Source organism: Pituophis catenifer, unplaced genomic scaffold (genome assembly GCF_029215685.1).
Source record: "Pituophis catenifer annectens isolate HBS135680 unplaced genomic scaffold, rPitCat1.0.hap2 SCAF_2, whole genome shotgun sequence".
NCBI lineage: Eukaryota > Metazoa > Chordata > Lepidosauria > Squamata > Colubridae > Pituophis > Pituophis catenifer.
In genome coordinates, this window is record NW_027256882.1 from 137197614 (window position 1) to 137210039 (window position 12426).

Here is a 12426-nt window from a genome sequence, read left to right on the forward strand (position 1 = left end):
ACAGTATCCAGGTCAATTGTACTAAATACTCCAGGCTAAATCCTTAATTTATGATCTTTTCACTTTCCTTTTACTCAAAAAATACTTTCTCATTTAGGTGATAGAAATAATGATAGCATAGAGCACCGTGTCAAACAAGATCGCATCACATGACGTCACGTGACATATCACGATGTTTTTTGCCTTTGCGGAGCCAGGGTGAGCGTGGCCTGCGCATGACGCATCCGGCCAGCAGGCCACCAGTTTGACACCCCTGGCATAGAGGAAAACTAAGGGAAGAAGCAAAAAAAAAAAAAAAAGCAGCACTGTTTTGCTAATATGTCCTTCTTGCTGCCTAATGTAGCACGAGTTACACTGGATTACTTATTTTGAAACCATTTGTGGAAGGCATGCTAATACCGTATTTTGAAACTTAGATATTTTATGATATGAAGTACTAACAAGCAATTATAATGGTGTAAATAGTCTAAGGAAGACAATTGAGATATAGTGTATTGTAGGAAGTTAGCACCCACCCCCTTTCCTGGAAGAATGAAATATTTTAGGAAAATTAAAAAGGCAAAATATTATGTTTCCCTGGTTGAGAAATGAAGAAACATGTTTTAAAGACAAAGCAACTCCCACCTTCCTGCCTCCCCCCCTTTGTTAATGGGCCAGAGGCAGAAACTCAGTCTTTGACAATAGGACCCATCTGCAACGCAATAGCAACAGAAACTAACACAATGGGACACATGTAGGACAGAAATTCACCACATGGCACCTGGAAAGATTACATCAGCCAGCAAGGCTAGCTAAGATCCCCACCCCCTGGGAGTCTGACAACCAATCAGGATACTCTTTCTGGGCCCCAGGAAGTTCAAAGCCAGAGAAAGCATAAAACCTGGGGACTCGCTGTATCTCGCCTCTTTTTCTGTTCAGGAACTCAAACCATATGATCCTGTCCACCATTAAACCATCTTTCCAAGCAGTCTCCATGTTTCCAGTGTCTTTTTCCCCACTTGGAGCAGAACCCAGAAGGATATTTCTTCCAACAGTATAAATAAAAAGATTCAGGAATTCAGCTTGCCCTTTGGAAAATCAAAATGGAATTTTCCTTGAGTATCGTCCTGCTTTGCAACTATCTTAGAGGTATCTACATTCAGACAAAAAACGTCCAAAAGTGACAGTATTTTTTTTTTTAATAGTCAGACATCATCACCATCTAGCTACACTTACAATTTTCAGAGATCCTGGAAAGCCACATCGTTAGTTAAAGGAAAATGTCTTCAGATACCAAGAGGGCTGACATATGGCACTAAGCTCAAAACAGACATATTGTGTACAGGTAGTCCTCAACTTATGACTGTAATTGGGACCATAATTTCCATGGCTAAACAAGGCAATTGTTAAATGAGTGGTGCCTGATTTTACAACTTTTTGTTAAGTGATTCCGGCTCCTCCCACTCCACCTTGACTTTTATTGTTGGAAACTAGCTGGGAAGGTAGCAAAGGGCCAGGACCCTGCAACCTTCATAAATACATGCCAGTTGCCAAGTGTTCAAACTTTGATCACAGGACTCTGTGGAGGCTAATCTAAATCACTTTTTTCAGTGCCATTTTAACTTTGAACGTCACTCACGAAAACAGAAGCCTCTATTAATCATCGGTCAGGTTAACTGTCTCTCTTATTATAGGCCAGGCCCATTCTTATGTCCCTTACAATCAGCCAGCACCATGCTAGCAAAATTAGGTGACGTGACAATTTTTGACCATGAAAAATTTAAACTCAGTAATGTTTGAGTTTACACAACATACAAAACCAAACTCATGCAAACCTAGCTATGATTTAGCACAAGATATGAGCCCAGTTAATATATCTATTTTCTAATGAAGCCCTGCATGGAATTTGTCTTTTTTACATGGAGTTGCCATTTTCAATCCTGCACCATAGAAACATCTGGTTAATCGCCGCCAGCTTAGACCGAGCATTTATACTCAGGAGGATTTTGAACTTTTTGACTTTCTTAATGAGCTTGACACTATCTGTATGCCCTTTGCCTCAGGAATCCCACTATGTGATGTTGAGAAATTGCAAGCAAAGCATGTTCTTCATAAAAAGCATTATGTGTTGCCTTTTAGGGATAACTTCATAAATCCTCAGCCCTGTGTAGAATGTGAGAAACCAAATATAGTTTCATAAAGTTTTTATTTGGGTTTCTATTTTGACACAGTTCTAAAATAAACTACTGTTAAGGATTTGCCAAGAGGAAAATGATAAGAAACCTGGATTCCTTCCAAAGGTTCAGTATCTATTCCAGCTCTGCTCACCTCTGCCATATATGTGCAGCATACTCAGCCAATTAGAGAATGCATATTCTGCCACCAAAACACATACCAGCTGGAAATCTTTTTTTGCCAGAGCAGTGACGGTTTGCTTTCCTTAACAGCAAGATCTTGGGGTGATTTGTTCTCCTCTAGTGAAAGCTGGAATTTTTCTGAGGCAAAGCTTTGTAGTGGAAAGACCTCCACCCAACCACAGTGGGGACAGTTAACTGATTGGAAAGTTTCTTGAGGGAAGAACTTTGAAGCATGCTAAGGAGTTCTTAGGGGAGCAGGTTATTAACCTTTGCTTTCTCTTTAGCTAACCTCTGGCTTCAACTGGAAGGGAGAGAATGTTAAACTAAATTAATCCATTTGTTTATTATCTTCCATTTTAAGAAATCTTTTGGTCAGATTCCTTGTTAAACTAAATAACTTGTCTTTTCTTGTTCTTGTCTTTTATAGTCTTATATAAGGAGGAAGTTCCTCATGTTTAATCTGAAATGTTTAATCTCATGGTATTTTAAAAGAAAAGATTTGAAAATCAATACCTTAAAATAAAAGAGAAATTTCGCTTTTAAAGTATTTAGATTTAAGAAATATGTTGTAGTTGGCAATACTAATTTGTGTTATTGCTTAAAAAATATGTTCTGGGGAAAGAAATGAAAACATCAAAACTGTTTTGCACACATTCATAACCTGCACTTGAGCTGAATGGAAAGTTCTCCCAATTGCATTTTAAAGCCCAGCTGCCAGATGTGAAAACCACAATGACAAAATGAAAGGGCACGTTCCTTAAAAAGAATGTCATTGGTTTTTGTCAATTGCCTATGGGCATTCAGCAGACAGATATTTTGAGAATGAAGGGCATTGGGGAATTTTCAATGGGTTTGCCTTCGGGTGAATTATAGACATTCTGCCCATAACAGTCCTAAATCAGGATTTCCTGCCTTTGTTTGATCTGATAGGGGACAGAGACATTAAAGTCCCAAGCTCAGAAATTGACTGTGGAGAGAGAAGATCTGGTGTCAGCAGGAAAAAAAAAATGTGACTAGCACTCTACAAAAGATGTAATTTGTTTGAGAAGTGATTTGGAGATTAGTAGATTGCAAAGGCTCTGATAGCTTTTGGAGACTGTGGGTGAAACCTTTCGTTTGGAAAGTAAAAGGTTTTCTATTCCTTGGTGCTGGGAAAGCAGCTGAAGCTCTCTAAATAACTATTGAACTATTTCAAGATACAGTAAATGGAAACTCAAGCTGCTGCACGGTATAGAAACGGTTTATCTGGCGGCTATAGCTATGTTTGAAAGTTGGGATCCTGAGATTGCTTATGTAGAAGGAAGTGCCATAGAATCCTTTAGAATTTACGGAGTCCTTGGTACTCTCTGATCTTGGTTGTTTGCTTGCAGATGTTTCATTTTCTGACTAGGTAACATCATCAGTGCTAGTGAGTGTGGGGTTTGTTCCCTATTTATAAACAGAAGCTTGTTTGTGGTTTTCTCCTTAGTAGTTCTTTGATTTAGCTATTGTTGTCTGCTTGATTGATTGATTAAGGAGGTTAATCCCTACTTATCTGGATGTTGGCTGCTGGAGACGATATGTTTTGGTCTTTTTGTTTCCCTCTTAGCTTTTTTGTCTCTTTTGAATGATAAATATGGTTTATTTCTATGTATCTGTTGATCGCTGATTTGTCTGAATGCCAAACTTCCAGGAATTCCCTAGCACTTTTGGAATTGGCTTGGTCTAGAATGCTCAAGGTTTCCCAGTTATTTATTTATTTATTTATTTATTTATTTATTTATTTATTTATTTATTTATTTATTTATTTATTTTATTGGTTCAATTGATATGCCGCCCTTCTCCGGAGACTCAGGGTGGCTTACAATGCGTTAAGCAATAGCCTTCATACTTTTGTATATACCTGCTTAGTAGGACTTTCGCCCCCCCCCCAGTGGTGTTCTTTTTTATACAAAGTCAGCTTATTGCCCCCACAATCTGGGTCCTCATTTTACCTACCTCGAAAGGATGGAAGGCTGAGTCAACCTTGAGCCTGGTGAGATTTGAACTTGCAGTAATTGCAGGCAGCTAGTGTTATTTAACAACACTTTAATTTGCTGCGCCACCAAGGCTCACCAAGTTGAATCTATTGTGAATCTGTCCATGTGTAGTGAGATTAAAAGTATTTTCTGGCTGTGTGATCTACATAGTGGCTATTACAGTGCTCATACTGTATGTTTTAGATGACTCCTTATTTCTTGTTGGGCTACTTTAATATATTGAAACATATATGTGAAGATACCCGCACAGGACCAACCTATGAGGAACGTAAGTGCTTGTTAATTAAACCATTTATAGTTCTCAATCTATTTGCATAGCAGATGCACCTATTGTGAGGAATAATTTCAATGGGATTTAAGTACTCTTAATTTTCCCCCCTTTGTCTCTGACTAAATAAACTGAACAAAGAAAAAAATACATGTGCCTTGAATTTGATTTTCTTAGTTCGTCTCTTAGCTCATCATCTTCAGAGTTCAGAGGCACACTTGAGAGGAAGAGACATGGCGACCCTAGTAATTGCCTGCATGGTGGCAACAGAAACAGAAGCAAAAGCAGTTGCCTTTGTGTTTTCTACAGTGACGTGGTTGGGCTACCCAGAAGCAAAAGGAAAAGCCAAAAATGGCACTTTGAATCTTGGAATATGCCATCATTGGGAAAAGGAGTGGGGGAAAAAGAGGGAACAGGAATAACCTCTTTGCTGCAGTTGCTGAAGATTTCTGAGAGGAAGGAGGTGGTATTATTGATTGCCACAGTAGCAGCTACTATGCAGGGGAAAACTATATGGACATCCTGGTCTATGCTAAGGCCTGCTACGTCCTTTGCATCAGGATGAATATTGCCCAAAAATCTCTGAGAACCGGTGATGCAGTAGGCCTGGATATGCACTATTTCTGAACAGGTGGCATTTTTAGTAAAACACGAACCATGAACTAAACAGAACTGGTGAGAGTCCATCCTTGATAGGAGGGATGGAAAAAGGACTATGTACTTAGGTGCACTATTGCTCTTTTTACAACAAATGAATTACCAGTCCTATGTTTGAATAAGGGCCACTATATTTAATAGATCTCATTTCCAGTAATTACAGAGAGAATTGTAGAATTGGCCTTACCTGAATGATTGCAGTTCCCATTTCTTGGGAAGAAGCTGAATATAACGTGGATTACAGGTAGCCCTCTGGTTATAATGGCAATTGGGTCCAGAATTTCTATTGCTAAGTGATGTGGTAATATGTCATATGATCACATCACTTAGTGATGGTAATCCTGTAGTCCTGGTTGCTATTGTAACCCAGGACTGCACAGGACATTAAACAGGAAGAGGTGGAAATCTCAGGTTAGCAGGATGCCATGGGCGAACATTCCAGAGGCAGGCACTAAGGACTATGGACAGGCAAAAAAGCTGTGGGAGCAGGAACAATTTCTTTCTGGTTTCCCCATCATCTTTCCTTATGGGAAGCTGGCAGGGAACATCAGAAATTATGATCATGTGACTGTGACTTGCTGAGATGTAATCAGTTGATCACTGAGTGACTGGATTGTGATCACATGGCTTGGAAATACTGCAACAGCTGCAACTTTATGGACCAATTGTAAGTCCCTCTCATTCAGAGCTGTTGTAACTTTGAACGGTTGCTGAATAAAAGACCGTGACTCGAGGACTACTAATACTTCCAAAAGCATGCAATATGCATTTCATCATTTGGTCCTCAGTCTAATAGACAAGTTCAAACAATGGCAACTTATGCCTTGCCATAACCTTCCAATTTAGAATTGCCAATTCATAAATTGGAGATATGGCTTCTGTTTCGATAATTCCACAGCCATTGAAGAGGGTAGTACAAGGGTGTGTGGTTCTCATAACCTTCTAAGTAATTCTGACCTATTTTCGTTTTTAATGCTCAACAGCAAGATTGAATGCAATTCCTATCTCCCAGATATTTTGGAATACAACTCCCATTCATTATGCTGATTGACATTATTCAACATGATAAAAAACCACTTGGGTTTCTATCACTGCTATGTTCTATGCATTTATAAGAATAGGCACAATTGAATTAAGTGGAAATGACTAATTATGAATTTTAAAAACTGCATTCAGTTTTGGTCGCCATGATGTAAAAAAGATGTTGAGACTCTAGAAAGAGTGCAGAGAAGAGCAACAAAGATGATTAGGGGATTGGAGGATAAAACATGAAGAATAGTTGCTGGAATTGGGTGTGTCTAGAGTAGAAGTGACATGAAAGCAGTGTTCCAATATCTCAGGGGGTGCCACAAAGAAGAGAGGGTCAAAGTATTCTCCAAAGCACCTGAAGGTAGGACAAGAAGCAATGGATGGGAATTGAGAGAAGTAACTTAGAACTAAGGAGAAATTTCCTGACGGTGGAACAGGTTGCCTCCAGAAGTTGTGAATGCTCCAACAGTGGAAGTTTTTAAGAAGAGACTGGACAGTCACTTATCTGAAATGGTATAGGGTTCCTGCCTGAGCAGGGGGTTGGACTAGAAGACCTTCAAGGTCCCTTCCGGCTCTATTCTGATTGATTGATTGTCCCCACATGAACCAAAAAGAAACAATATGGTAGTTTTTAGTGGATATGAGTAATCTTGGTGACTTCTTCATTATGTTCTGTATATAGATATCTGGAAATCAGCACTTCACTCAACATTACAACAAGTCTGCATACAGCTTCCTCATATCAAGGAATCAGGCAATACCATGACATGCCTCTTCTTTCTCAAAGCAATTCTTGGGTTGTTTTTTTTTTTTTTTAATCAATGGCAGGCCCAGTGTCTCCTACAATGTTTTTGACCTAGTTTGTCCAGGTGGCTGTCAAACGTCCTCTAGAGGGACAGTTTAGTACAGTACCAGGTCTTAGATTCACTGACACTACGTGCCTCCAGAATCTTTTGCTTTTTTGGGTCACTACCTTCCATATATTTGCCTGTCAAAGTATCCTCCCACCCGTTATTTTGTGTTGCCTTGTTGTCTCTATTTGCCTGCCCTTCCTGGAAAACTTCGATCCTCCTGCCTTCTTTAGTTAAAGAAGTTAACTTCTTTAAAGAACTTTAACATCTTCCTTAATGCAATACAATGTAGCAACTCTCTAATGTCTTTTACTGTCTGCTCCAATAAGCAAAAAAAGTTTGCATTTGCAGCAGTTGCGCTTTTATGTCCTCTTTAGACAGAAAGACAAATATCACTGGATGTATTTTGGAACTCACAATAATTTTTCCTCCCTGCCTTACCTACCAACACTCCTAGTGCACATTAATCTTCTGTTTGCTTATTCTGGCTATAAGCTTCCAGGAGTTGCTTCTTTTAATGCAGAACCGGCATAGACTTGGGGACTAGAACAGGGGTCTCCAACCTTGGCAACTTTAAGTCTGGCGGACTTCAACTCCCAGAATTCCCCAGCCAGCAAAGAGGTGGCGTCTCTGGTCACTATCCAGTCACTCACAATTGTTTCATTCTCAGAGATTATTTTGTGTGTCAGCAGTTCCTTTCTCATCTACCTCTCCACTTCTGAACCCAGCTATCTCTAGGCTGCCAAAAAGGTAGAGATCAGCTTCCTCACTTTATTTGGAGAAGACAAGCAAGTGCATACATGCGGTTCTGTATAAACAATATTTCTTTTTCATTTTAAACTACAGTTAACGAAAAAACGTGTCTGTTCTTCTTCCCTCAATAAAGTAACAGAGGTCTGCTCTCCTCTTCTTTACCAAACGGTTGGAGATAAGAATGCAGTGGCGCTGACTCTTCAGCACCTCATGATCTACTGATCAAAAGAGAGTTGTATAGTGTGAGTATAAAGTTAAGGATTTACATTGTGTCCCTTCTTTCTGGATTATTTTGCCTGCTCTTTGTTTTAAGAGATTGCTGATCTGAGGTCATCTGCTTCTGCCTTTCTTCCAAAAAAGTGCACATGCCCAGAACAGAGACTCTTTGACTCTCTTCCTAGTAGGATGCAGTTATCTATGTGTTGGCTTTATTAGATTGGTGTAATGATTACGGTGCTACGCTAGAAACCTGGACATCATAACTTCTAGATTCGCCTTAGGGACAAAGACAACTGAATGGCCCTGGAAGAGCATCACTTTCATAGCCTTAGGAAAGAGGAAATGGCAATTCCACTTCTGGAAAATCTTGCCAAGAAAACTGGAGGGAATTGTCCAGGCCAGGGGTCTCCAATCTTGGTAACTTTAAGCCTGGTGGACTTCAACTCCCAGAATTCCCCAGCCAGCAAACCAAAGCTGGCTGGGGAATTCTGTGAGTTGAAGTCCTCCAGGCTTAAAGTTGCCAAGGTTGGAGACCCCTGGACTAGAAGACCTCCAAGCTCCCTTCCAACTCTATTATCCTAATTCTAATTCTAACGCTCAGCTTCCCCACCCTTCGCCTTTGTCTCAGACCTTCCATCTCCACGACCGGAAGCGGAACCGGCGGAACTTCAACACCCGGAAGCAGAACTAGCCGGGTTTCCATGGCGGCGGCGGCGGTAGTTGCCGCGGCCCCCGCGCTCTGGCGGCGGTTGCTGGATTGTTTACCCCGCGGGAGGCCGTCTCTGGCGGCCTTTTTCGGCAGGCTCTCGGATCGCCTGAGCCGAGGCCGCGAAAGCAGCGCTCGCAGGTGAGGAGGAGCGGCTTAAAAAAAAAAAAAAAAAAAAAAGGCTGCGCGGGCGGTCCTCTCTCGAGAAGTCTCCTTTTCGCCCGCTCGTAATTCACCCAGTCGGGTGCAGTTATCCATGGGATGTTCCTGGCTTGAGCTGAGCCCGGGAGAAACGCACGTGGGAACCGATACGAGTTGGAAAGTCTACAATTGGCGTCGCGTCCTCGAAGTGTGTGCAGGGATGGCAGCTTCTCTGATCTCTTAATGTGGGTTGTGCAGCTGCAGCTCTTGTGGTAGAAGCTGCAATTCTGTCCCTGGGTGGAGCATCCTGGGTGAAGTTGATCTGAAGCAACCGTACAATTTGACCGGCCTGAGGAACGATTGTTTTGTGTCAGAGGAGAATAAGGACTTGATCTAAGTGTCTCAGTGGCTAAGACAGAAAGGTCGATCAGAAAGGTCGGCGGTTCGAATCCCTAGTATTGATCTCCTGCGTTAGCAGGGGGTTGGACTAGATGACCTCCAAGGTCCTTTCCAACTCTGTTACCTGATTTCCAAAGTGATTTGTTCAAGTGCTTGCCTGTATTTCATTGATCCAACCTAGAAATAAGGAGGGATCTCCTGACAGTTAGAACAATTAATCTGGTGGAGCTGTTTGCCTTCAGAAGTTACAGGTTGCTCCATCACTGGATGTTTTTAACAAGAGATTGGACAGCCATTGGTCCAAAATGGTATAGGGTCTCCTACTTGAGTGTCTCAGTGGCTAAGACAGAAAGGTCGATCAGAAAGGTCGGCAGTTCGGCGGTTCGAATCCCTAGTATAGGTCTCCTGCGTGAGCAGGGGATTGGACTAGAAGACCACCAAGGTCCCTTCCAACTCTGTTATTCTGACATACAAAAGCCTACATTGGGGAGAGGGGGGAGGTCTTACAATACACTGAACCATTAACTCATTACCAAGACTGGTTTGCTTAATGTGCTGTGCTAAAATGTGGTTGCCCAGTTTGTGCAGTTCTTGGCTGACCTTTCTGTGGTCCTGGAACCCTCTCCAATAGGACTTTTGAAAACTGATGAGCTCATTCCCTTTATAATGAGGAGGGGAAGCACAGATGTAGTGTAAAGCCTACCATTAGAATAGCATAGGTAAAAAGACAACTGTCCAAACTTCTTCAAAAACATTTACATTTTTTAAATTTGTTTCAGGTTTTCCTAAATGACTTGTACAACTTTAGATATTTTGAAAGTAGTTTTTTTCTCAGGAATATTTTGATTTTTCTTTTAACTCTATTACTAATTGAGGTAAATTGGTCAAATTACTTATTAGTAATTTGGGTTCAGTATATAGCCACATTTTGATAAATAATGCTTGCTATATCAATTTGCTACAGTTCCACCCTTAAATGTTTCCAGGACTTCTGTTATGTCGAAACATTTTTTTGAAAATATTAAATTTCTTTCTTTGTATGAACTTGGGGAAAAGTATAACAAGAAGATGCTGAAGATATGACTGAAAGATATGGGGCTTTGCTACTTCCTCTAAGTCTCAAAAAGTAAACTTGGACATTCCAGGAAAATTAAAAGGAAATCAAGTCCATGCTATTTTGCATTAAAGAAACAACTCCTGGAAGCTTATAGCCAGAATATGGGGAAGCTGTACGCAGACTTGCTGTAATGTTGTGTGAGGTTCCAGGTATCTATATACAGAACACGATGAAGAAGTTACCAAGATTACTCAAATCCACTAAAAACTACCATATTGTTTCTTTTTGGTTCAATGCAAACAATCAATCAATGCAAAGAATGAGTTAAGCAGCTCTGCTTTCTTTCTGTTGCCTGTTACTTCCTTGCCATCTTCAAATGATACACCCAAAAGTATTGTTGAATCTCCGGACAGCAAATGAAGATAGTCTTTCTGAAGCTGTAGAATTGAGATGCCCAATCCCTGCTCTGGTGCTGGTCTGTGGCCCATTGGGAATTGGACATTACAAGAGGGGGATGAGCGTGCAAAGCTTTATTTGCACATGCACAGGGTTAGGTTGTGTGCATAAAACCATCCCCTTTCCCTTGCTGCCGCCGCCAGTCTGTGGAGCCAAAAAGTTTGGTGACTGCTGCTGTAGAAGTTCTTTCAGGCTAAAACTCAGAATGAGGTATCAAAAACAACAAAAAATATTTTTTTAAGCTTTTGTTGAAAATAAAAGGAAAGGCAAGGATGGTGTACTGGAGGTCCACATCAGCCGTATCAGGTAGAATAGACTCAGGATCATGCAGATCTAAGCTATTTTTATTGGAACCACTGTAGGAACAGAATCTTACAAATCTGAATGTGTAGTCTTCTCGCTTTGGTTTTCATGAAAATGGGGGTGGGCGTGGGGGTGCTGTCATATTAGGCTTGTCCAAGGCATTTTCATAATTTCTTCTTTGGCCTGGGCTCAGCTTTTCTTTATCTGATTGTTACCCTGATAGTGAATCTTTCCTCTGTCCTTCAAGGCCATCCTCTTTATCCACTACAATCCATTGCAAGTTGAAAGTGATGAACTGTTAATTGGTGATTGTGAAGGCAAGAGTTCTTCACTCCTATTTTGTGTTTATCTTCTCCCATAAGGGAGCTGGAGCCCTTGTTGGGAGCCCTGGGGGAATGAGGGAACTGAGATGAAGATAGACAAATTGAAGTTAAGATAATACTTAAAGGTAAAGGTTTTCCCTTTCCAGTGGTATCTGACTCTAGGGAACATCCTCATCTCCATATTTTAGCTGAGGGAATCAGTGTTTTCCGAAGACAATTTGTGTGGTTGTTGGCCAGCATGGCTATATGCAAAAGGCTCACGGAATGCTGTTACCTTCCCACCGAATTGGTACCAATTTATCTACTCTCATTTGCATGCTTTTGAACTGGTAGGTGGGCAGGAGCTAGGGCAAGTAATGGGAGTTCACCCTGTTGCATGGCACTTGGGTGTCGAACCTAGGCTGTCAGCTTTCTGTGGTGGCACTGTGGTTAGAATGCAGTACTGCAGGCTACTTTTGCTGCCTGCCAGCTGCCTGTAGTTTGGCAGTTCGAATCTCACCAGGTTCAAGGTTGACTCAGCCTTCCATCCTTCCGAGGTTGGTAAAATGAGGGCCCAGTTTGTTGGGGGCAATATGCTGACTCTGTAAACCACTTAGAGAGGGCTGTAAAGCACTGTGAAGTGGTATATAAATGTAAATACTATTGCTATTGCTATTTCCAGCTTACAGGCTCAGCATCTTTAACCACTGAGCCATTGCGCCCCCAAGATAATACTTAGTCCTTATCAAGAGGGAGAAGGAGGGTGTAGAGAACTACAGACTTGTCCGTTTGACATTTATACTAACTAGGCAAAAACAGGTAATTATCAAGCATCATGTTTGTGTGTGCTTTACAAGCTGTATTAATAACAGGTCCCAGCGTGGGTGTGTCACAAACCGTTTGTGCTAATCTAACCGTATCTTTCTTTTAC

The 12426-nt window shown here is 41.1% G+C and overlaps 1 protein-coding gene across 2 annotated transcripts in view; it reads left to right on the plus strand.

The window, feature by feature from the left end:
* The first annotated feature begins 8832 nt into the window (after positions 1-8832).
* The window catches only part of PGS1 (phosphatidylglycerophosphate synthase 1), a 47217-nt gene continuing 43623 nt past the window's right edge, over positions 8833-12426 (plus strand). For both annotated transcript variants that reach the window (XM_070937667.1, XM_070937668.1), the window contains exon 1: positions 8833-8978. In XM_070937667.1, coding sequence (XP_070793768.1) covers positions 8833-8978 — 146 coding nt within the window. The remainder of the gene's footprint in view (positions 8979-12426) is intronic.